Source organism: Anser anser (genome assembly GCF_964211835.1).
Source record: "Anser anser genome assembly, chromosome: 1".
NCBI lineage: Eukaryota > Metazoa > Chordata > Aves > Anseriformes > Anatidae > Anser > Anser anser.
The window spans coordinates 55516193-55539395 of record NC_139720.1 but is presented as its reverse complement, the minus strand read 5'-3'; the positions used below and the strand labels follow the sequence as shown (position 1 = coordinate 55539395).

Below are 23203 nucleotides of genomic sequence, written 5' to 3'. Positions count from 1 at the left end.
TTTGAACATGGCAGTGATAAGATGTACAGGCTGGGAAATGAGCGGTTAGGTCACAACTAGCCATGTTCTCAATGCTTCTCACCCCTTCCTCTCTGAGTTGGTAGCCCCAGTTAATATAATCCCCATACTTATCCCCTGAATGTTTCCCCAAAACAGAAAACACGCTTGAGGGACAGCGAATGGGGAGGACGTTAGCTCAGCGTTAGTCATGTTGACTCTAAGCTGAGAACAGTAGCAGAAGAGCAGCCAGACCCACGAGACACAGCACAGCCCCAGTGCAGAGAAATAAGTCTGAGTGCCAAGAAGCCAACTAGTCATGCAACGTGTGATCTGCTTGCAGACTCCTCATTACACGTGATGAGAGATGAGCAGAAGAGAGTTTGATTCTCAGAGCCTGGGCTGACTTTGCCGGGTTGTCTGTTTAGAGGAGGGAAAATGTCTGTACTTGCAAACTGAGCCCTCTTGATCCAAACCACATTGGTAGACATTAAGGGCCTATCTTTTCGAGATAAAAATGCATTTCAAATTTTTGATGCTACAATTAATCAGAGCCATTCTTGAGAATGAACAGCTTCCTGGGACTTTTTTACAGATCACGCGGCCTTTTTTGCTTGTTTTAGATTATCATTTTCATTACTTTTCCCCTCAGGACGAGGCAATCTGCTGGGTTTCTAATATTGAAACAGCCATGGCTTTGGGGTGCATGTAGTTTCCTTCTCCATCCCATACACAGTGCACCCAGTCGACCCTGGACACATTGGAGAGAGTGCACTCAAAAGGCAGGGTCAGTCAGCACGCGCATAAAAAGGCTGGCACTTCAGGGACATACCGAAGGACATATACAATACACACACATCAGTGGAGCAGCACAAAAGCAGTGCTCGTCAAACCTACAGATTTTGGCCTTGTATCAGTCAGCAGGTCTTTTTTTTTCCCTTTTTTCTTTTATTCTTCTCTTTTTTTCTTTTTCTTTTTCTTTTTCTTTTCTTTTTTTTTCTTTTTTTCTTTTTCCTTTTTCTTTTCAGGAGGTGACAGAAAAGGAGAAATTCACTGCCTGTTCTTCCCCTTGCAGGCCCAGCAGCAGCCCCAGCAGAAATTCAGTATCCATTTAACCAGCTTTTTGCCCAGCCACAGGCAAGGCTCGGAGAAATCCCCTTGGGCACAGACAAATGATTTGCATTATTCAGGTAGTATCCTAGGTGGGGGGTAAGCTTTTTTAAAAAATATTTTATTTTTTTGCCACCCTTGTAGTAAAATAGGAGAAATAGCACTGCAGACTTTGCATGCCTGCGCCCAGGCCCCCTTCCTGCAGCCGTTCTCTGCAGTGCCCACACGGCGGAGCTCCTGCCTTAGGGATGAAGCCCAGCTGGGTGGCCTGGTGTCACCTCCCTGGGACAGCAAAACCCCTGTTCGCAAAGCAGGAGCCAGCAAAGGAACAGGGTGAGACTCCCAGGTCCCCAACCCGTGGCGTACAGCAGTCCTGCCATCACGGCGTGGCACTGACAGCAGGCCTGGCTTATGCCTCTGGTGTTGATCCGCTGGGTGATATTTGCTTAATAACCTGTTGGCCATGTGAGCTGCCAGCTCCGGGAAGGGTTAAGCAGGGTTTTTCCTCTGTGTTCTGCAGTACCTGGCTGGCCAGAGGCTGCACTTCAGCAGAGGCTGCAAGGTAACTCCGTCATAAGCGTGTCAGCCACCAGCTGTCAACAGCAAAGTTATACATTCTGAAAAGGACTGAAAGACAGATTTAAAATATATATTTTATATATATATATATAATAAATACAAATGCATTTTAAAGTAAGTTGCAGGATTTCTCTCTCAGCATCTCAGAATCTGCCTAGTTAAATTTTCACCTTGGATATTCCACTGTCCCTCTGGGCTGCTGTGCCCACCCTCACTGTGATTATTTTTTTACTTTTATCTAACCAGAATTTCTATGCTGCGACTTGTGACTGTTGCCCGTTGTCTTTTGCTGTGCAAAAGCCCTGAGAAGAGCCCAGTCCTGTCTTCCCCGTGTCATCCTCAGCCACAGTAAGGTGCCCTTGCACCGCTGAGCCCCGGTGAGCTCCTCAGGTGCAGAGACCAGGGCCTGGCTCATCGCTGCGAGCCCTTCACCGGTGTAAAACTGTCAGTGTCGGGGCTCGGGACGTCAGGCTGCAACCTTCAGACAGCTCCCTGGGCTCAGGATGCCAGCCTGCTCTTTGCAGACAGCTCCCACCCGAAGGACCGTTCTCACTGAGCTCCCCTTCATAAACTAATCACCTCTTAGACCCAGGACTTCAAACTGATTATTAACAACACGCTTTTGCTCTTGTACTCCAGCACTCTGGGAGGCTCCAGTTGGTGTTTCAAAGTACATAGCCCCTAGGTTTATGGTGCTGCACACTGCAAACACTAAATACCCTCTCAGACAGCAAGAGGTCATTGTCATCGGCTAGTCCTTTTTCCTGGTCATGAAGGAGTTTAGAGTTCAAAGTTTATTTATTTTTCTATTTTATTTTTAGTTTAGTTTAGTTTAGTTTTTTTGTCTTGTTTTATTTTTTGTTTTGTTTTGTGCTTTTTGCTGGTGTTTTGTTTTGTTGGTGTTTTGTTGGTATTTTATTTTTATTTTATTTTATTTTATTTTATTTTATTTTATTTTATTTTATTTTATTTTATTTTATTTTATTTTATTTTATTTTATTTTATTTTTTTATTTATTTTATCAGCGCCCCGAACCGGCGGCGGGCAGGCAGCCGCCATCACCTCGCCACTCTCAAGATGGCGGCGCCCCCTCGCCTCTCCGTCCCCATAGCAACGGGGCGGAGGGGAGGGGGAGGGGGGGAGCCGGGCGCTTCCGGGCCGGCCCGGCGGTGACGTGTCGGCCGGCGGGCAGCGGCGGGCGGCAGCGGGGGCCGCGCGCAGGACGGCCACTTCCGGTGAGCGGCGGGACCCCCCCCCCCCCCGCTTCCCGCGCTGGGCCTCCGCGGTTGCCATGGCAACGCTTTCTGCGTGGGAGGGGCTGGGGGGGAGCGACCCCCTGGGCCTGGGCCCAAATGGGGCGAGGGGGGGGGAGGGGATGGAGGCACCTGTGGGAGGATGGGGGCACCTGGTGAGGGTTTTGCCTTCTGTATGTGGACGGGGAGCGAATTTTGGGGGGAAAAATGAGGGGAGGGGGCTGCTGGGGGTCTCGGGGAATTGGAGTGACCCGCAGGTGTCGCGGGCTGACGGGGTCTGCGCTGTCCTCTCCTCACAGGGAGCTCCCCACAAGTGGTTTTGGGTGAACAGGCTCCGTCTGGGCGTCGCGATGTTTGCGGATCTGGACTATGATATCGAGGAGGACAAGCTGTGAGTGTCGTGCTTCGCCTGCCCTGCTTCTGGCTGGCAGCAGAAACAGCCTCAGCCTCCTTATTAGCGGCCTTGGACAGAGGAGAAAGGGTTTGTAATGGGGGAAGGGTGTCGAGAGCCAGGAAGAAGTGGAGATAAAACTCGGGAACTGCTGGATCTGTAAGGAGGACGGTGGGCTTCTCTGAACAAGTGAAAAGTTTTGTGAGATTAGCTGTGAGCTTGGCATGGAGCATTGGTCTTGCATCTCATTTATATGGCATGTGTTTGCCCCTTACTAGCAACGGATGAAGTTGTTTCTCCTACAGCTGCTCCTTGCGCACAGTCTCAAAAACAATAGCCCGGAGCATCTTTCTGCTGGCCTGGGCTGATAGACTCTATGGCAGAGATAACGTCATTAATTCAAATCTACAACTCCCATTATATTTTCAGTTCATATTGATTCAGGTACCGCAGTCATTTTTACAGATACAGCTCTGCCTGCCATGATTGGTTTTCTCTTCCTTCTTTCTCGTTCTAGCGGGATCCCCACTGTACCTGGGACGGTGACCCTGAAGAAGGACTCCCAGAACCTGATTGGGATCAGCATTGGGGGTGGAGCACAGTACTGCCCCTGTCTCTATATCGTCCAGGTAGGTGCTTAGGAAGACATAATAAACTGTCTTCCTGAAAGAGTGTTGGCCTGAGAGATGGAAACCATGGAGAGCCATGTGCTAAGTGTTTTTCTCAAAGCGAGAGAAATCTTCTCACTTTGCAGTAAATACGATTTCCTTACCCTAGTACCTAATAGGTGTTGAAGAATTAAATTAAGACTTCTGAAATTATCCTCCTCCTTGGAGAGCATGCTAGAATTACAAGGGAATAGCGTTGACACGTAGCATCAACAAATCCTACGCATGAAGAAGCACATCCTGAAGACAAGAAGTTCCTGAGAGAACAAGGCGACTGTCCCACCTCAGAATTAGAAGAGAAAAAGCGAGGCTTCACTATGAGCAGTACTAAATACAAATGAGTTAAATAGGAGGAATATAATTGTCAGTTTTTTGTCCTTCAGCCCTGCATTTTCCTTTCTAAACCTCCTGATTCCAGACCACCTGTGTTCTTCTTCCTCTCCACTAGGTATTCGATAACACTCCAGCAGCCTTAGATGGAACCGTAGCAGCGGGCGATGAAATCACAGGAGTGAACGGCAAGTCCGTCAAGGGGAAGACCAAGGTGGAGGTGGCCAAGATGATACAGATGGTAAAGGTGAGAGGTAGGAGGGGGCCACTGGAGCGTCTGGGTCACAGTTGACGGTTTATTGGTCACTGCTGAAGGAAAGCTACTGCTGCTTGCTTCCAGCACAGCAGTTTTGATTTTGTTCTGCCTGCAGGGAGAAGTGACAATTCACTACAACAAACTTCAGGCCGACCCAAAGCAGGGGAAGTCTTTGGATATTGGTAAGACTCACTGGCATCTTTCTCCCTAGAGTGTTTAAAGTGGCATAGAGGAGTGAAAGATTGGTCCTAGCTAAAACTGGAGTAAAATTCTGTTTCCATTCTTACTGTTAACTCAGCCGTTTTCAAATGGAAACTGTCAAAGATAATTAGAGGTTTAAAAAAAAATCCTTCCCTGCCTTCTTGAAATAGTCTTGATAATTAAATTGGGGCTTCACTGTTGCTGCAGCTGGCTTGCTTTTCTGCACTGTATTTAGCATGGATGATGAAACTCAATTACATAGTCATTTAATCTATTTATTTTTAATACATGTAAATTTTGCTGACCTACTGTGATTTTTCCAAACGTATACGCAGAAATGTGTGTTGTAAAACACTGGTTGCAGTTCCTCAGCTTGTAGAACAGTGACAAAATACCTATCTACACTGAGTTTTGTACAGCCATATATTTTATAGGAGAAAGGGGAGGCTTTATTACTAAAACAAAGTATAAGTTTTGGACTAAGCCTATGCAGCTGTCTCCTTTGTATGACTTACCTTTCTCAGTTCCCTAAAAGATCGATGTATTATTTTTGCTTTAATTTCTTTTAATGGGGATTAATTTAAGGTACCAATGAATTGACAGGAATTCAGGGAAACGCTGAGGACTGGGATGGATTTCTGGGAAAACAGAAGTGCAGTGAGAATATGGAATATTTTCCAGAGATGTTGAATGCTGTGACTTCAGCTGACTTTCTTAGGAGCTGCAGGCGCTTGGCACCCCTGCAAGTTTGCCTCTAAACAAATGTAGTTGAGTCATCTGGTTCTAAAGAGGGCATAATTGTCTCTAGTAATTTGCAGGGTATGACCACCACAGACAGAAATTAATTCAAGGGGTGACAAAAAGGTTTAACTTAAGATCTAAAACATTATAAGTTAGCAAATGGATAATTTGAGTATTAAATTCTATTTCTCTCACTTTCAGCCTGATATCCTGACTTCAGATGAAGTAATATTGCAGGTAGCATAAGCAAAATTTAGTTCCAAATATAAAGTGATTTATTGGAGTAGTCTTCCAAATGAAGCACTGGAGCTCTATTGATTTAATTATATAGGATGTGAGAGCAGACCAGTTGGGCAAGATAAAGGATATGCTATGCACAGCTGGATTGAACATTCAGTTTCTATGGTATTCTTTTTCTGCTCACTGTCTCAATAGCGAGTTAAGTTGAGGCTGACCAGTTTATTCAGAGCCTGATAAATCGGTGAAGTGTGCTAGTGTGCTTTTCATGCTCAGAGAAATGTCCCTGACCCTGGTTTGCAACTCTCTTTTGGCCTTTAGTATTGAAGAAGGTGAAGCACCGACTGGTGGAGAACATGAGCTCAGGGACAGCAGATGCCCTGGGGTTAAGCCGAGCCATACTTTGCAACGGTAAGTATTGCCCAGAAGGACATTTTCGTAAGGGCACAGTTGCCTGCTTGTGCTAACAAACTTTCTATAGTTACTTACACGTTCTACATTGTTCCTTTGTAGTTCTTTCCTTCTGCTCTACTTCATTGTTGCGATTGCCTTTTCCTGGGTGATACAAATTATATCCTTGGAGCCATTTAAATAATAACTAAGGTCAAATTAATTTGAAGGGGGGGCCCACATTGTGAATGTTGATAGATGATGACCCCACACTGTAAGACTAGTTTGCAGTTATTTTAAGAGCTTCCCACATTGGACCAGAGGACAGGCTTTGGAGGTGAGGGAAATTAGAACCAAAGATATGGACCTAGTGTTTTTCCCGTCAGTCAAGTCTTAACCACATCCTGGCCTTGACTGTTGTAATTCTGTATTCTGATTCTTGTTTCCATTTAGATGGATTGGTGAAGAGATTGGAGGAGCTGGAGAGGACTGCAGAGTTGTACAAAGGTAAGCTGGGTCTTCCATCAAGCACCATGTGGGAAGGAAGGATATCTACATCATGTCTCAGTGAAACGACAAATGTTTTATTCTGTCTTCCATCACAGGCTTGACAGAACACACCAAGAGTCTTCTTAGAGCTTTCTTTGAGCTATCCCAGACGCACAGAGGTAACAAGTGAGCGAAGGGAGCAGAAAGCTTTAACCTCCAGTTTCAGGATTTTCAGTCAGCACTTAGAGGTGTGATTCCCTTACCCAAAGAAAACTAAGTGTTGCACAAACGAGGTGGGAAGGGCTGCGCTCCTGGTGTGAGCAGCCATGGTGCTAACACAGGCCCTGTATTTCACATGAGACATTGCAGAAATGCCCTGCCAACCTCTGGTCTTTAGGGAATACGTAGCGTTGTCCCCTGGCTAAGTGCAAGGTTATGGGAAGGGCATAGTTCTTCTCCAGAGCCAACCTCTTCTTCCATTTGTTTGCATTTATTACCCTTGTCTAGCGTTCGGAGATGTTTTCTCTGTCATTGGCGTACGGGAGCCGCAACCTGCTGCCAGCGAAGCTTTTGTGAAATTTGCTGATGCCCATCGCAACATTGAGAAGTTTGGGATTCATCTTCTGAAAACAATTAAGCCGGTAAAGTATTTAACCATAGCAGTGAAGGGTTTGGAGAAGAGGGGAATCTAGAAAGACAGAAGGCTGTCTTTGAAGGTGTGGTCTTCACGATTAACCCGAGAGGTAACAGGGAATATATCAGTTTTGTCCATTTGGCTTTTGCACGTGGATATGTTCCTCACCTTTTTCTATTGTGGATGGGAGCGTAGTTTGATCAGTGTAGTCCCTTGAGTCCTTTCCCTGATATTAGTACCCATAATTAAAAGATGTCACTAAATTCAAGAGTTTAGATAAGCAATCCAGTAATGATTTAATGATCAGTCAATATATGTGAGTGAGTCTCCAGGAGATCCATTCATTTAGTTTAGCAAAGAGAATATTAAATGTTGATTTGAGCGCACTTTGAGTGCCATGTTGGATGGACGGTGTTGGATAATGCCTCTTTGGATGGGGGAGAGCAATTTCCAGGATTAATTGAAAGTGAAACAGGATGAGTTGAAAGAAGATGAAGCCAGACATGCATTTCTTAACGCTGGAGCTACTTGCCAGTGACTGTAATGGATGCTCTAACAATGGCAATTCTGAATCAAGATCTTTTTTTTTTTTTTTTTCAAATGTGCTCCAATTCAAAGAAGAGTTAACTCGAGGCAGTCTCGTGACCTGTGCTGGTTAGAAAGTTGGACTTGAATTAAATGAATTAAAGTTGTGCTTTTTGACCTTACATTCAGTGACAGGATGTTTCCCTTGCAGATGCTGACTGACTTGAACACGTATTTGAATAAAGCCATTCCTGACACAAGGCTGACTATCAAAAAATACCTGGATGTCAAGTTTGAATATTTGGTGAGCTGCTCTTATTTTTAATGCTGGTTGAAATTAAGTTTTATAGAATCATAGCCTGAGGATCACATACAGCCTATGCAATCACGTGTGCGTTCTCCCACAGTTAATGCAAAAATGATTTTGTTGTTGTTCCTCAAATTCTTTGTCCATTGCCAGATGACTCAGACTCAAACACCTCCTTTTTGACCTCATAGTTCTCACTGGGAAGAGGGATCTCCCAGAATCAAGATCACTTACTTTCTACCCGACCAAATTAATTTCCTTATTTTTTGGGAAGCATTCTGATGGAACTTACACTCTTGAACTCCCCTACATAGCTCTCCAATCTCAGAGTCCATATTTTGTAGGTAGTTTGGAATACCAAATAGAATAACAATCAAATAATATTTTTTCCTCCTCCATTCAATTCATCCCTTCCTTTCTACATACGAAAAAATAGGGTTGTTAAGTGCATTTTTCTGTAACTGTACAAATCTGTTTGCTTTTACCTGTTAAGGGAAATAGTTGAAACTGCAACCCTAAGGCAAATGAGTATGTCAGCTCTTCCCACACCAATCCTTCCCATAGCTCATCTTTTTTTTTTTTTTTTTTAACTTCTTACTTACACCCTACATCATTGAAGGAAGGTTTGAAATGGTATGACCCTATGTCTGTGGGTGATGGTGGAACTGCTTCTAATCTTTAATATTCCTTTCTTGTTTTGTTTTTTTGTTTTGTTTTAAATCCTATGAAGTCTTACTGCCTGAAAGTCAAAGAGATGGATGATGAAGAATACAGCTGCATTGTGAGTACCAGTATTGTGGCACTGAGAATTGCATCCTCTGTTTCTGTAGCTTCTCTGTGCACGCTGCCTTGCAATTGCAAAAGCACTCCTGTGTCTGTGCAGATCCAAACACGGGAACACATCCTAAGAACGCCATGTATTTGTTCTGAACGTACTAGAAACTGGAGACCCTTAAACACTTCCTAGAAAACACTGCCAGTAACTCATGAATCACTGGTGCTGTGGAATACTAGAGCAGCCAGTCATCTCCCCTGCAACCTGTTTGCTTAGTGGGTGCCTGCCTCGGTGTTTAAGTAATATTGGCTTGTGTAAGGAGGATTAAGGTGTTATCTTCACAGATTGCATTTGTGTCCACTGTACAGCTTATCATTAATTCTGGACTTGCTTCTGAGAAATGGAGGTTTAGCTTTTCTGCAGCAAAATGCATGCAAAAGCTGCATACGTAGTTGAAGGAAATGGATTAAAGGATCTCTCCTAACAATGTTTTCTTCCTAAAAATAAGTAATTTAAAGTCAGAAGACTTCCAAAAACCTGATGACGTTCTTCAGTAAGTTTGCTGCCTGTTTTGAAGTTTCACATCTGTAATCCTTAACAGCTCTGTTTAAGATACTTAAAGGTGTCCCCTACATACCAAGGTTCCCTGCATAAAGGCAAGATCTATTTTATCCTAGGTATTGATCTCAGAGAAAGGATTTTATTTTATTTTACTTTTTAATTCCTAGATCACAATGTGAGGAATGAAAAAAGCTTTCCTAACACAACATTATATTTTTGGTGTTAAATGAGAAGGAAAGAGGAAGGAAAGAAGTCTTGGCCAGCAGAGCAATACCTCTGGGTTTTAGCATATATAATGTGCATTATGAAGCCATAGTAATGTGGAATTTTATGTTTGGTTTGCAAGTGCAAGAGAAGAATGCTATTTAGCTGACAGACTGACACCCCTTTTCCTCAAAACTCTTTTGTGGGATAATTTATAGTTCTATCCCTAATGGCATCTGGTCTTGTGTCTGGATGGTTGTAAATAGCACAGGATTCACTGTGGACATACACTACGTTATGCAATCAACACGGGATGAAGTTTGCAAGAAGAGCAGTGATTTGTATACATTAATATATCCCTCAGACCATAGGCTTTTTTTTTTTTTTATGGTGCCTGTCTTAGTTCAGTTAAGAAGCCTTTCCATTTCTCCATGCTGACTTGAAAGGTACCTGTCCTGTTTGCTTTGCTTTGTGGTCACACTTTTTTCTTTACTGTGGCTGGCACATTTTTGGCCTTTAAAATGGCCACATTGACATCCAGTTTGCTGTTGTGGCAAATGTTCGTATTCTTTCATGCTTCCTGACTACAGTTTCAGTGAGCCCAAGAGGGCTGTAATAACCCAAGGTTATTTCAAGTCAACGTTGGTATGCAAGCTGAGGTCAGGCACCGTTGTGGGAGTCTCTCAAATGGTGCCATGTTCTGGCAGGCCCTGGGTGAGCCCCTCTACCGAGTCAGCACTGGGAACTATGAATACCGCCTTATCCTACGTTGCCGCCAGGAGGCTCGCACGCGTTTTGCCAAGATGAGGAAGGACGTGCTGGAGAAAATAGAGCTCCTGGACCAGAAACATGGTGAGTACCGCTGCTGTGTCCAGTACCTGAAGGGGTCAGGCAGACAAGGCTTCGCGCTTCGTGCTCCTCCTTCATCTTAGCTCAAGAGCCTTTGGTAAAGAATCCTGCTGTGGCTATGTCTGAGACATCTGCCCTCAGGCGCCACTTGGGACTAATAAATGGGAGTCTGTAACTACTGCTGGCGAGGGAGGCTTGATCACAGCCTTTGCACTTTGTTTGGGAAGGGTGTTTCACCTGATTTCTTGTCAACGTGTCTCCACTGCAGTTCAGGACATCGTGTTCCAGCTGCAGCGGTTTGTCTCGACGATGTCCAAGTACTACGACGACTGCTACGCCGTGCTCCGAGATGCAGACGTCTTCCCCATTGAGGTGGACCTCGCCCGCACTACTCTCAGCTATGGGCAGAAGGACACGTACACAGACGGGGCAGAAGAAGAAGAGGAAGGAGGAGGAAGTGACAGAGAGAAGAGCGGGAAGGAGGATGCAAATGGTGAAAAGCTCATTGATGACGCATGAGGGTGCCGGTATGGCCAGAGGAAAAGAAGGACTTTGCAGACTGATATAAAAACATGTATTTCACGTGGCGATTCATCCTCCGTGATTCTCTGTGTATGTCCAGCCTGGGATTCCTCCTCTGCCCTGGTTGGATTGGGACCAACCTTTGCATCTCTCTCTTTTCTTGCTTGTTTGCCTGGATATTCCTTCCCCCCCCCCCCAGATTTCTGTTGCCGGACTTGGATACTGAGTTGTGGGGAGGAAAATCTCCTACCGTGTCGCTGTGTGACTTTGTGTGCACTGCTGAGCGTGCAGGATCCACTTTCTGGCAAGGGGAAGGCAGTTGAACATCTGGAGGTAACTACAAATGGAAGAGCCTCTCCCTCCTGCCCTCCCCTTGCGCTATGGGAAAGCGTTGGCACCAGCGTTGTTTTGTTCACCCCAATGCTTGCTGTTTTCAAACTTCAACCTTTGGCCTATTTTAAGCTTCCTCTGTTTCTTCCTGGAGCCAATCCCTTGGGCTCTAGGGCAGATTTTTGTAGGATGATCCACTCCTAGCTCTCTCTGCCATTGTTTTTAAGAAACGGGCAAGTCAGAAGTGACATCTAGAACTAGTGGTGGTACATGTGTTCTGATCGTGTCCCCATCCAAGGGGCTGGGGGAAGCTCACGTAGCAGAGGCTGGTGGCAGCGGCTACCTGGCACGTTGGGCTGCCACAACTCACCTGCAAGGGTCTGCAAGTCCTTTCCCCAGCTCCCATCCTCTTCATATTCCTTAGCTCCACCCCAGGGCTGGAATCCTCCAGGATGTGGCTCTGCCCTCCCCTGTGGAAAGGAGGGACCTGGCTCAGGAAGAAGCTCTTGCAGTCAGCAGAGATGTGAACGTGGTTGCCTGAGGCAGACGCGTTCCTGGGAGTAAGAGCGAAGCTGCATGCGTTTCTTTTCTCTTATTCTCATACAGCTCCTTGTAATGGATGGTAACCAAATGTGTTTTTGAAGGTGTGCAGCGAGTCCTGCACACTGTTCTTGTGCAGGTGCCACAAAAAGCCACCACTGCAAAGGTGGTGTTCTGTCCTTACACTAGCGAGGAGAGGCAGGAAGCCTCGTGGAGAGAGGAAGACAGGGCCTGTAGGCAGAGACATTGTGATTTTTAGTGCAAAGTGTGACTTGCATGCAACCTGCTGCTCTCCTCTCTACACAACTGTTTTGTGCTGCCTTTGGGCCAGCCAGAAACAGTAGGTAACGTCCAATTATCCTGCACAAGGGAAGGAGGGAAAAGGAAAAGCTTCCTTTTCTTCTCCCTCTGTCCTTGCGGGTTGATTCCAAATCCATATGGCACTTTCTCTTCTTGCAGGCAGCACAACTGCCAGCAGTGGTGTACTTCTCAGAGGTCAAGGTTTTGACTTCTGTCATTACATTCTAGTGGTAGTGAGAGAAGTTATTTAAGGGCATTAATTTATGATTGTTTGTTTTGTGTTGTTTTTCTGTTTGATTTATATTTGGAGCCTTGTCATCTCTGTGGGTGCCTGGAAGAAAGTCATCCATGGTCGAGCTGCTCTGGAAGGTTTAAAGGGACTCTAGTGTACTGACTGTTGACTGTAATAAAGACAAACGTGACAGTTTTGTTTCTTGTTCTTCCTGGCTTCAGTTATTCGTGTGCTCGTCCTCTATTGCTTTTAATCTTAAAATACAGTGAAAGGAACAGACTGTCATGTGCTGGCCTGTCTAGCTCGTAATCATGGATGTCTGTGCCAAGACGCAGCGGTCACTGTGGCACAAGTTTCCCGAAGAGGATTACAAATGGTGAAGCAAGGCCATTCCTCCATCCAGCAGCAGATTCTCTGCAACTTAGCTTCAGTCCTGCCTGCTGCTGCCATTACTGCTCCAGGGCCAGCTTTGCCACACCAACTCCACAAGGTAAGTTGCACAACCAGCTAATGCTCAAGTCCCTGACCCTCTTTCAGAGCCGGTTCAGAGAAACAGAGAAAATGCTTCAGTGGAGCCTGTCTGAAAGTCAACAAAGTGGAAGGCGGTGTAGCCCAGCAGCCCTTTTTGCGACCTGACCAGTGGAAGCTGGCAAACCATCAGCCGTAGCACCCCTGGAGCGGTACAGCAGGAGGATGGCACCCGGTTCTGCCACAGCAGCACCCCTCAGGCTTCCTGTGTTCATGGCTATGGTTGACCCTGCTTGAGTAAGAAAACCAAGCAGAACCAAGTGCTGCAGCAAAGGATTGTGTGTATGGCATGGTGGTGATAGCATGAGCCAGCATGCTTTGAGCAGTGGGTGTATTAGGGCCTGAATCAGCTCCGGGTCCAGGGGCTGCAGGAAACGGTCTGGTTTGGGGCTAAAACCATCACCCTGAGGTGCTCTGACAAGTACCCAAGCGTGGTGCTGCCATCACAGAGGGGCGGGTGGGCAGGCAGAGGGCTGCCTGTCTCACGGCATAGTCTGTAGTAAGATCCTGTACCCTGAGGGCTTTTATGCCCCTCTGTGAAAAGATTTAAGAGGGGAAGGCTTAGTGGGAAATGTTAAGTGGTGACAAGGAAACAGAGGGGACGTTGTTCCAGTGACCTGCCTGGCGCTGACAAGGGCAGTTGTTTTCAGGCTGTGGCCCTCGGACCTCTGGGAAGCTGGGGGCTGCTTGGACGGGGGATTGGTGAGTAAGGAAGAGCAGGGCCTTAGTTTGCTCATCGTTTACGTTTTTTTCCCTTGAACGTATCTAGACTGAAACGCTTTCCATCGTGTCCCCACGCCCCAGCTAGGTTTAAATGGCTTTACGGGTCCTGCAGGCTTCACCCATTACCCATCAATTTGTAGTCAGCCCCAGCCCTAACGAAAGACCACATCTGACGGTCCCATGAGCTGCCTTCCTTGCAGCCCTCCGCTTAGTTCTTGATCCCTCGATGCAGTAATAGGTTCCCCCAGGGGCCCTGAGGTGAAACAGTTCAGGAAACCGGAAGAGAAGGCTTTGGCCAGGGGTGTTTATAAAAGATCCAGTCCCAAAGCAGATTAAGAGCAGTTTAAGCATGCCAGGGGAGGTTGTCCTCTCTGAATCTAGAAATCCACCCTGCAGCCAGGGGGAGGGGGTCACGCCTGGCTTACCACGTGCCCCGGCACCCTCATCGGTGGCACCCTGGGGGTGCAGCCTGTCTCTCTGCCTTACCTTTGATTCCTTTACATAAGAGGCCTGTCTCTATTTAAAAAAAACACGCGCGCATCTTGTGCTGCTCCTGCTGAGTGGATAATCGCTTGGGATGGGTTGTTTACCTGCACTGCCAACCCCTCCCTGGCTGCCGCTGCTATTCGTGGCAGTGCAGCTCTGTGCCGTGGCCACCCTCTCAGGGGCATTAGCCTTTTTGAGGTGCCCTCTTCTTTTTGGCATCCCAGCAGCCTCTAACGGCATATCCCTACCAGGAATAGTGGCATTTCCAAGAGCTCAGTCTTTTCCAAGAGCTGTGCCTCTCCGGATTGTGCTGTCCCAACAGTAGGAACGGGGTAGAGGGAACACTGACACCAGGCCAAAGCATACCAGAGCTGATTACAAAGAGTCTCTAATTGTGTGCTGTATTATGACAATGCAGAAGAAAAAGGAGAGTCCTTCACAGCCTCTTCAAAATACATTTTCCAGGGCTGGTTTGGAGGTGGGCTGGAAGATTTTGGTGTTTGGGCTGCTCTGAGCCTGTGTTATACCAGCATGGGTGCAGGACGCAAGTAGATATATCACTGGTAGGTATGTGGGCATATGTACACAAGGACCCGCTATTCTTAGACTCTTGCCATCTTCTTAAACCTGCTTTTGTCTTTTTGTCTTTTTTTCCACCCCACATCCCACCTCCCCTCCCAGGCCGAGTTACCTGCAGACCAGGCCAGCCATTTTACGTCCCCATTCCTCCGCCCTGGCTAAAAACTGTCCCTCTCCACCGTCTGGTCAGCGTTGCAGCCAGCTTGTGCCAACACCTCCCTGTCCCCCTCGGGACACCTGCCTCCCTCCCCGCTCTGCTCGTCCTCTACATGGTTGGCCTCCTCGCTGGCCGCCACCACGGCGTTGTTGGTGCTGTGGGCCGGCTGGTGGTTGTCGCTGCTGTGCTCCTCAGCTTCGGGCACGTCGGACTCTGCTTCTTCGGTGTCGCTCCCACCACCCCCCGACGGGTTCTTCTCTGGGGGAGGTGTCTTCTTCTTCCCTCGGTTCAGGCAGCAGTAGGTGGCCATGGCCAGGAAGAGAGCGGAGAGCACCACCTCCGAGCCCGCCAGGTAGAAGATCACCTCGTAGTTCTTGAGAGCGTCGACCAAACGGCCTGAAGGTTCGAGAAGAAAGGGAGATGTTAGTGTCTGCCTCAGCACTCCGACACACAAAGCCCAGCACAGGTGGGCAGCACCTGCATTTGGCTGGGGAGCAAAAGAAGAGCAAGAAGCCTGGGTATCTAAAATCAACCTGGGTGAGGGCATGGGCAACTGAAAATCATGCTGTACCATGAGGGAACTACTATAGGAGTGTGGGGGTTTGGGGTTTTCCCACGTTCTGACAAGGCTAAATAATGGTGATGGGGTCACACTGTGATAGGACATTTTCTTGCCAAGGTGAGACCAGCTTCTGAGAGCCTGGCTTCCTTAGAGGGCCCACACCTGCTGATGTCTCAGCCAAAACGATGTTTCTTTTGACTGCACCTCCTGAATGCCTCAGGGCTGGCAAGGGGGGGGGGGTTCACAGTCCTGGGTGGTTGGAGCTGCCCCCCTACTGTGGTTGGGCTGGCACCCGCTGACGGGGATGGGGCCCCGTCCTGCGTTCTCCTTACTACAGCTGTGACCCCGGGTCCCTGCTGTGCTGCACCCAGCCCCGCTTTTACACGCAGCAAATTCCTCAGCGGATGAATGCGCCCTGTTCACCCAGGCTGGAGAGCGAGCAAGGAGCATGCGCGTGCATGCGTGCATGTGCAGCTTATCCTACAGCAAGCCCCTCAGCCCCGTGGTGGAGGGGGAAGCAGCTCAGGAGGATTACACCAAACAAAGCCACTTTGTTCAACCCTCTTCTTCCACCACAGCACTGCTCCCCCGGCTCCGAGTCTCAAGCTTCCCGTACCAGGGGGACCCGCTGGGGTGGGGAGGTGGGAGCCCCCCCAGATCCATTCTCCAGTGACCCTGCACCTTCTCTGTCCTGTTTTGCACTTCACACAGTACCAAAGCACAGCAGAACTGAGGAGGGGTTCCCCCCGTGACTGCTCGGAGTGGTGTCCCCACTGGCACATTCAATGTACAGGCTGGTGGAAGTAGGGACCCCTGCTCTCCATGTCCTTTCTCTGTTGCCTTAATGTCTCCAGTCTTCCCTCCCTGCTCTTGAAGTTCCCTGACATGGAAAAACTTCAGCTGCAGTGGTCTCCTACATCCTGTCCTAATGCAGGAAACTGTTTGGCCTTCAACTCTGTGAAAATAGCAAGTGACAGGGCAGGCCAGCATGGAAAACTCAGCCATTTTCATCTGCTCCTTTTCCCCCTTCATTTCTGGTTCCTTTACTCCTGGGGCCTGCTCACTGACAAAGCTGGCCTACTGCCATATTGCGTGCAGGATTTAATAAACGTGGCTCCTGCTTCCTAATAGCCTTCTGCTTCCTCAATAGTTATTTCACTAAGTGGTCCAGGTCCTCAGAGCAAGGAAACGTTAAATCCTTCTCTCCCCCCCCCCCCCAAGGTCCCTCTGCAGCTGCCTCCAAGACACCTGTTTTTGGACCCTTGCTGGCCTGGGACTGCCGATTGCTCTACAGGTTGTAAGGCAGGACATGACCTAGCATCAAGAGGGTCTTCACTCAGAACCGGTGGTACATGAAGACCTCTCGTTCACACAGAGGTCTTCACTGATGGGCTTTAACCCCCATGCTGCAGCCAAAGGGAGCGAGTGCAGGAAGCAATGGACTTGTTCCTGCCCAGGGATTTGCCCATGGTCTGTCCCTGACCTTTGCTTGCAAGTCACAGATGCAGGGAACTGCACTTTGTTTGGAAGCGAGCCTTTGGCACGATTTGACTTCCTCAGACCTGATCAGACACTTAATCTGAAGCCACGCCAGCCTCTTGGGTGAAGGCTTCCTCTCCCATTGAACAACCTATGTACAGGCTCTAGGGCATGGATGGACCTTACAGGGACCTTACCCAGTCCCTTACAGGGACTATGGTGTAGACCAGACTGGTGTAGAAACCATGAGTTTCTTAATACTCTTACAAAAAGTAACGGCAAATGCGTTGGGTGGCTCTACACACTGTTTTGGCAGCCTTGACTGACAGCAACATGGCACCTTGGGTTGGGGCCAACACAAATTGAAATTGTCATTCACAGCATCAGTCAAAATGCCATGAATACCAAGGAGAACCTGAAACACCCTCACCTTGTCCCACTGAAGACTCTCACAGGTTTGCCTGCAGCATGTGCCTGACCCTTCGCAGCAGAGACAAGGATCCCAGCATGAAGGAGAGGGAAGTGCCACTGACGAGGACTGAGGGGCGCTGGAAACCATGTCACTCTGTATGCTGGCCATCGCTGAGGTCTCTCAGCAAGGCAGAGAGAGAAATATCACTTGCCATTTTCTGCTCCAGATCAGATTCAGTGTTGTGGTGGAGAGAGACCAGGAGCTCTCACTTCAGAGAGCATCCAGGAGAAATTTGAAATTGAGAAATAGGGCCTTTATTCATCTACTTTGCCCATGACCGATACCTGCAATACCGTGGAATGGAAGCAAAACCAATCACCTGTGTTTTGTTTTGCAGCACGAGACCTACCTGCAGAGGGGGGACCAATGAGCACAGCGAACGCCTCGATAAGCAGGACCAGCCCGATGGCACTGGAGAACTTCTGGGAGCCAACGATGGCCATCAGCACCTCGAACTGCAGTGCCCCCACCATGCCGTAGGAGATGCCGAAGAAGACGCAGAAGATGACCAGCCCCGTGTAGTTGCTAGCCCTGGCGCTGCAGATGTCCGTCAGGCCGTTGAAGAGCATAGCGAAGCTGAACAGGTAGGCCACGTGAGGACGGACCCACTTCAACCCCGCCACCATGCCGCAGGCTGGTCGGGCAAAGATGTCTATGAAACCGATGATGGAGAGCAAGAATGCGGCCTCTGTGTCTGGTACTCCCGTGTCCTTGGCGTAGTTGACCAGCAATATGGGGGGCACAAAGAGACCCAAGACCAGGATGAATTTTGAGATGGTGTAAATGATAAACCCTCGGTTGGAAAAGATACTAAAATCCAACAGCTTCTTTCCTTTCTTGGGCTTCTTCTTGGCTTTCTTGGCTTTCTTGGTTCCATCTGTGGTGCTGATGCCCTCCTCTGACTTCCCTCCTATGGGCAACATCTCCTTGGCTTCGTACTTGTCCTGAGTCTTCTCCATCTTCCTCTTCATGCCCATATCCAGGGGTCTCATGACTGCCCCACAAGTGCAGCAGTTAAGCAGAAGGCCCCCCATGATGAGGAACCCTCCTCGCCAACCAAACTTCTCCAGCAGCACCTGCCCCAGTGGAGAGAGGGAGGAAAGGAAGACAGGGCTCCCAGCAGCAGCCAGTCCATTGGCAAGAGGCCGACGCTTGTCAAAGTAGGTGCCCAGCATGATCAGTGAGGGCTGGAAGTTCAGCGCCATACCCAGACCTACGTGAGGGTGAGAGCCAGGAGGGAGAGAGGGAGTGCAAGGACATGAGACGTGTTTTGGAACAAGCTGAAACCCGTCCAAGACTGTCCTAGTCCTGATTCATGTGTTCCTTACAAGCCTCTTCTCCACCTTGCTGGGTTGCCCCTGGAAAAGATGGTCTAATAGCCTATCAGCCTGAACTGTATTTGATTCTGATAACTGTGGCCATGCTTAGACAGGACCTGTGCCTTACACAGGAGCCCTCCCTCCCTCCCCTGCCACTTTATACTGATGCCACCCCAGTCGCCATGACTGGGCATCACTTGTGTTTCTCATGTGCCTCTCCCCTCATCCACAGGCTCTGCCTGTTTGTTTTCAGCAGTTACTTCTCCCACAGGTGTAACATGCAAGACTAGATGCCTCCTGTGAGCAGGTGGGAATAGGTGAGGGGAGACCTGATGCTAGACATGGTAATGCTAAGGTAAGTCTGCTCCCCCTGCTCCTGGGCCTCTCACCTGTCAGCACGCCAGCTGTCAGATAAAGCTCGATGATGTTGGTGGTAAAAGATGCCAGGATCATCCCAGAGGAAGCTAGCAGCCCGCCGATGAGCATCACAGGCCGGCAGCCAAACTGGTTCACCATGATGCTGCATACTGGTCCTGGAAGGAAGCAGAGGAGACAGAGTAGGAGACCAGAAGGAAACAGGACATCTGGGAAGGGGCAGCCTGCCCCAGCAGGGCACCCAGGGAAGATGAAACGCTAATGACAGAGATCCCTGCTTGGCTGCTTAGATACACAGCCCTTGGGCCTGGCCCAGGCGGTGTGGAGACCTCTGCTTTGCCCTACCTTCAGCCCCCTCTTCTCTGGAAACGAGAAGGGGCTTCATGTGACAGGAACAGTGCTTCAACACTGGGAGCAAACCCCATGTTACCTGGCTAAGAGGCAGGCGGGATAACCCTCAAGGGCTGCTGGGGCAGAGGAGACAGGGACATGCAACGAGCCACACTTCTAGAAGAGAAGTGGTGGGACAATCATGAACATTGGTTCATGACCAGGCCAGTGAACTTGAGGGCAGCCCCTAGGGACACGGACTGGGCCTCTAACAGGACAGGGGAAGGCACAGACTGGGCAGGGGGAAGTGTATCCAAGCATCACCTGTCCCGTAGAGCATGGCCAGCATGATGGAGGAGATCCAGGCTGTGTCACTGTAGCCCACGTGGAAATCTTTCATGAGCTCCTTGAAGTAGACACTGACGGCTTTCGGGAAGGCATAGGAGAAGCCAGTGATCACAAAGCAGCCGAAGAGCACGATCCAGCCCCAGCCGCCATCCGGGGGCTTCACGGGAGCTGGGAGCTGCCCTTCCTCTGGGTCAGCTCTCCCCATCGTCTAGCCTGGGAGGGGGAAAGGCAGGCCGTGAGGCAGTGGGGTGACAGAGAGCGAGCTCTCCAGGTGCTGCAAGAAGAGAAGAGCACAGCAGGCAAACGTTTACTGCAAGGCCCCGTACCCCCCGGTCAGAGGCAGCCAAGCAGGGTCACTGAGCCACGAGGGCTGATGTGGTAGCATCAGGAGCTGCAGCATCACGCTCACCCCATACTCAGCCTCATGTACAGACCCATGAGAGGTCAGAACTGGCGATGTGAACCCCTCCTGGCTCCCAGGGGCAGCCTTTGATCCTCTCGCCTTCTGGTCTGCTCCAGCTGGGAGCCCACCGGGACCTCCACACGGCAGAAGCGGTGGGGCACAGGAGGCCCGTTCACCCCGCCGTGCTTTCCTCAGCACACAGCCCTTCCCTACCCTTCTCTTCCCTGCTGCATGGGGCCAGATTTGGGAAATGGGTGAAGGGGGAGAGCACAGCAAACTGGTGGTGATGTTTATTTGCATGCCAGAGAGATTAGGGCTCTGTACCTACCCGGAGGGGCCGGAACAAAGCCGAAGGGGGGAGAAGGAGGGAATTAGAGGGGATGTCTTGTGAGTTGCTCTCAGGACTCCTAAGCTGCCCAAGAATTTTGCTCCACTTGGCTGCTGTGGGTGTGCTTTTTGTATTTCTCCCCTAGGTACCAGGTCTCTGCCGTACCCCTTCCAGCACAGAGCAGTACTGCTGGCCTCAGTTTCTTGGGTGCTCAGGCTTATTTTCACACCTGTACTCAAAATTGTCACCGATCTTTGATTATAGTTGCTCGCCAGTAGCATCAGACAGGTGTTAGAAAGCATCTGCACCCAAGTGCTTTGACACAAAATAGTCTTGGCCAAAGGTTTTAGACAGACAATGGAGGGCTTGATCATGGCAGCACCCAAGCATCCTCCACAGCCACGGCTCCCTGCAGCAGAGCTCCCAACCTTCAGGACCCCACCAGCCACAGAAATCAGAGCAGGATCTGCCTGTGAGCATGGATTGAGGCAGCTCTTCTGGGTGGCAATTCTATAACAGGTTCAGCCAGAACCTAAAAGCCAATGCAGGCTCCTTCTGGCTCTCCCCCCAACCCAAGTCTCAAGGATCATGGAAAGGGGCAGAGGCATGAACTGAGACCCAGCTGCTAGAAAGCCAAAGAATCATTGCAAGGAAGAAAAGGTTAATTATACACTCTCCAGACACCCGTACACTTCCCCCCTGCCCTTTCTGCTGTTCTGACCACTGGCACCAGTACAGCCAGACTGAACACAGCCTTGCTCAGCTTCAGCCCCTACCTGCCTGCTGCTCCTCTCCCAGCTCCACCTGACTGCCTGGCTACTTCCAGCCATCCAAAATGTAACCCACTGCCAAAACACAGCGATGTCGCAGTCGGTGCCGGTCCCCAACCACCACTCCATCCGCTGCACCTCAAATAAGAGTGACTGCCACCAAACATACCCCAATCCTTTTTGTTTGAGCCCCTCTCCCAGCCTCACTCTTCTTGTTCTTGTCCTGCACTGCAAATCAAATCAATTAATCAGGCCGCTGCAATTCATCCTTTTTTTTTTTTTTTCCCTGTAAACATCCTCATCTTCCTAGCAAGAAAACATTTGGCTACCTGTGGAATGCCCTTCAGAGATTTCCAAAGTATCTTCTGTCAGTGGTGAATCAACAGCATATGACTTTGAAGGGAATTTTAGACAAATATATATGGGTACTGCTCAAGTCTAGGGCTGGATGGGTACCTGCAGGAGCCACTTTTTCAGTGCAACACAACTATACAGCAAGGTAGGAAAGGGCATTTACCTGACTGCAGCTCGAAGCCAGCTGACGAAGACGAGGTGCACCAGAGAAGCTCACCCGTGGAGCTCCCTCCAAGGCCAATGTGCTGCAGCTCAGCTCTGCTGGGGCTTTATCCCAGCTCTGAGCCAGGCAGTTCAGAGCTGCCTCGCTCCTAACGCTGCAGTGCCTATGCAGGCTCCTCTGCTCACGGCTGCACACGGTGGTCACACCGTGTACCCTGCACCTGCCTCTGCATATGCTACAGCTTGCTATTATTTTCTCCTCGGTTAAGGAGCTTTATTCATGGTTAAAAATATCACACGTAAGTTCACCCACCCGTAAAAGCTCATCAGCACAGGCAGCAGCCTTTCCCCTGGGCATCACATGCAGGCAGGCCCATGGTGAGCACTGCTGCAGATCAAGCAGCAGGTAGATGCTAGAAGAAGACTTGCACCGGCACCAGAAGTCACAAACCCAAGCCAGGAGGACAAAAACCACTGCAGGATCAGCCTTGGCTGCCAGTGCCTGGGTGCACACAGAAAAGCTGGTGCACGACAATGTCCAGCAAAGTCCTGCTGTGCCAGGCAAGCTGCACCAGTACCAGCATCCAGGAGGGTCCACATGAATGCAAGGATGTCTCCTGCTGCCTCAGTAGAGTATGGATGGGGTGGGGAAGGTTCAATAAATTAAATGCAAAGGTCATGATTCATGCCACCAGCCTCCCCAGCCCAACATCGCCCTGGAAAAGCATTTGCTAGAGAATTAAATTAGAAAAGGTCTGCAAAAAGTTGTCCTTTTGCCTCAGATGCATGTTTCCCACTCTGCCACTGACCTGTGCAATGACCACCCGAGCGCAGGCTGAGTCCCCGAGGTGAGGGGATGGGTCTGGCTGGTGTTCCCCGGCTCTTGATGAGGGTGCCCAGTCAGATGGCCCTGCTGGCTCTTTGCTCCATGGCAGGCACACCGTCAGCAAGGCATGGGGCGATGCCTGCAGGAACCCAGCACCCTTCGAGCAGTCTCCTGTGCCCGACTCCTTCCTTCGGGGCAGCCACGTCCCCGCTGGAGAACTAATCCCCCTCTCAGCCTGCTTTCCTCCAGCTCTGATGCCGCCCTCTGCAAAGCCACCCACGGCCAAGCCGGAGGGGACGCCCCGCGCAGGGGACCCCCTTGCCTCCCGCAGGTGGGTGCGGGCAGGGTGGATGTGGGTCAGCAGCTGCTTACGGTTTCAGGTCAGCAAAGACCGGCAGGTGCTGAGCAGGCAGAAAGCACTTCTCCACTTTTAAGAGGCTTTTCCAGCCAATGGGGAGGAGGTGGCTGCCTGAATCCCCCCGGTAATCCCACAGCCGGCTGGGGGGCTCCTCGCCTCTCCCCCAGCAGAGCAGGGCAGGTTTGGAGGGGACGAGGGAGGAAGAAGCGGTGACGGTGATGGG

The 23203-nt window shown here is 49.6% G+C and overlaps 2 protein-coding genes across 6 annotated transcripts; one reads left to right on the top strand and one right to left on the bottom strand.

Moving 5' to 3' along the window:
• Positions 1–2809: 2809 nt before the first annotated feature.
• On the top strand, positions 2810–12616 carry PICK1 (protein interacting with PRKCA 1). 2 transcript variants are annotated; one of them, XM_083813705.1, is made up of 13 exons: positions 2810–2921; positions 3239–3330; positions 3848–3959; positions 4447–4575; positions 4700–4766; positions 6085–6174; positions 6607–6660; positions 6759–6821; positions 7150–7283; positions 8013–8105; positions 8839–8889; positions 10356–10500; positions 10766–12616. In XM_083813705.1, the coding sequence occupies exons 2-13, from the start codon at positions 3290–3292 to the stop codon at positions 11014–11016; spliced, it is 1230 nt and encodes a 409-aa protein (XP_083669831.1). In that variant the 5' UTR covers positions 2810–2921; positions 3239–3289; the 3' UTR covers positions 11017–12616. The 2 variants fall into 2 exon arrangements, with proteins under 2 accessions (XP_083669831.1, XP_083669832.1); XM_083813706.1 differs by lacking the exon at positions 2810–2921 and adding an exon at positions 3033–3094.
• Positions 12617–12756: 140 nt separating this feature from the next.
• Positions 12757–23015, bottom strand: SLC16A8 (solute carrier family 16 member 8). 4 transcript variants are annotated; one of them, XM_083813302.1, is made up of 5 exons: positions 22606–23015; positions 19756–20053; positions 19116–19259; positions 17757–18620; positions 12757–15290 (listed from the first exon to the last, which is right to left on the bottom strand). In XM_083813302.1, exons 2-5 carry the CDS (start codon positions 19982–19984, stop codon positions 14896–14898), a joined length of 1632 nt encoding a protein of 543 aa, XP_083669428.1. In that variant the 5' UTR covers positions 19985–20053; positions 22606–23015; the 3' UTR covers positions 12757–14895. The 4 variants fall into 4 exon arrangements, with proteins under 4 accessions (XP_083669428.1, XP_083669430.1, XP_083669429.1 ...); XM_083813304.1 differs by having other exon boundaries at positions 19756–19992; XM_083813303.1 differs by lacking the exon at positions 22606–23015 and adding an exon at positions 21798–22164.
• Positions 23016–23203: the final 188 nt, after the last annotated feature.

What these genes read in the sequence shown, in the direction of transcription:
- PICK1 (XM_083813706.1), top strand. Translation starts at nt 3,062, where the DNA reads ATGGAGGCACCTGTGGGAGGATGGGGGCACCTG. An exon ending in CCTGTCTCTATATCGTCCAG is followed by an intron (nt 3,960 to 4,446) that starts GTAGGTGCTTAG and finishes CCTCTCCACTAG; the next exon opens with GTATTCGATAACACTCCAGC. An exon ending in TTCTGAAAACAATTAAGCCG is followed by an intron (nt 7,284 to 8,012) that starts GTAAAGTATTTA and finishes TTTCCCTTGCAG; the next exon opens with ATGCTGACTGACTTGAACAC.
- SLC16A8 (XM_083813302.1), bottom strand. Translation starts at nt 19,984, where the DNA reads ATGGGGAGAGCTGACCCAGAGGAAGGGCAGCTCCCAGCTCCCGTGAAG. An exon ending in GACAGCTGGCGTGCTGACAG is followed by an intron (nt 18,621 to 19,115) that starts GTGAGAGGCCCA and finishes ACCCTCACGTAG; the next exon opens with GTCTGGGTATGGCGCTGAAC. An exon ending in CATTGGTCCCCCCTCTGCAG is followed by an intron (nt 15,291 to 17,756) that starts GTAGGTCTCGTG and finishes TCGAACCTTCAG; the next exon opens with GCCGTTTGGTCGACGCTCTC.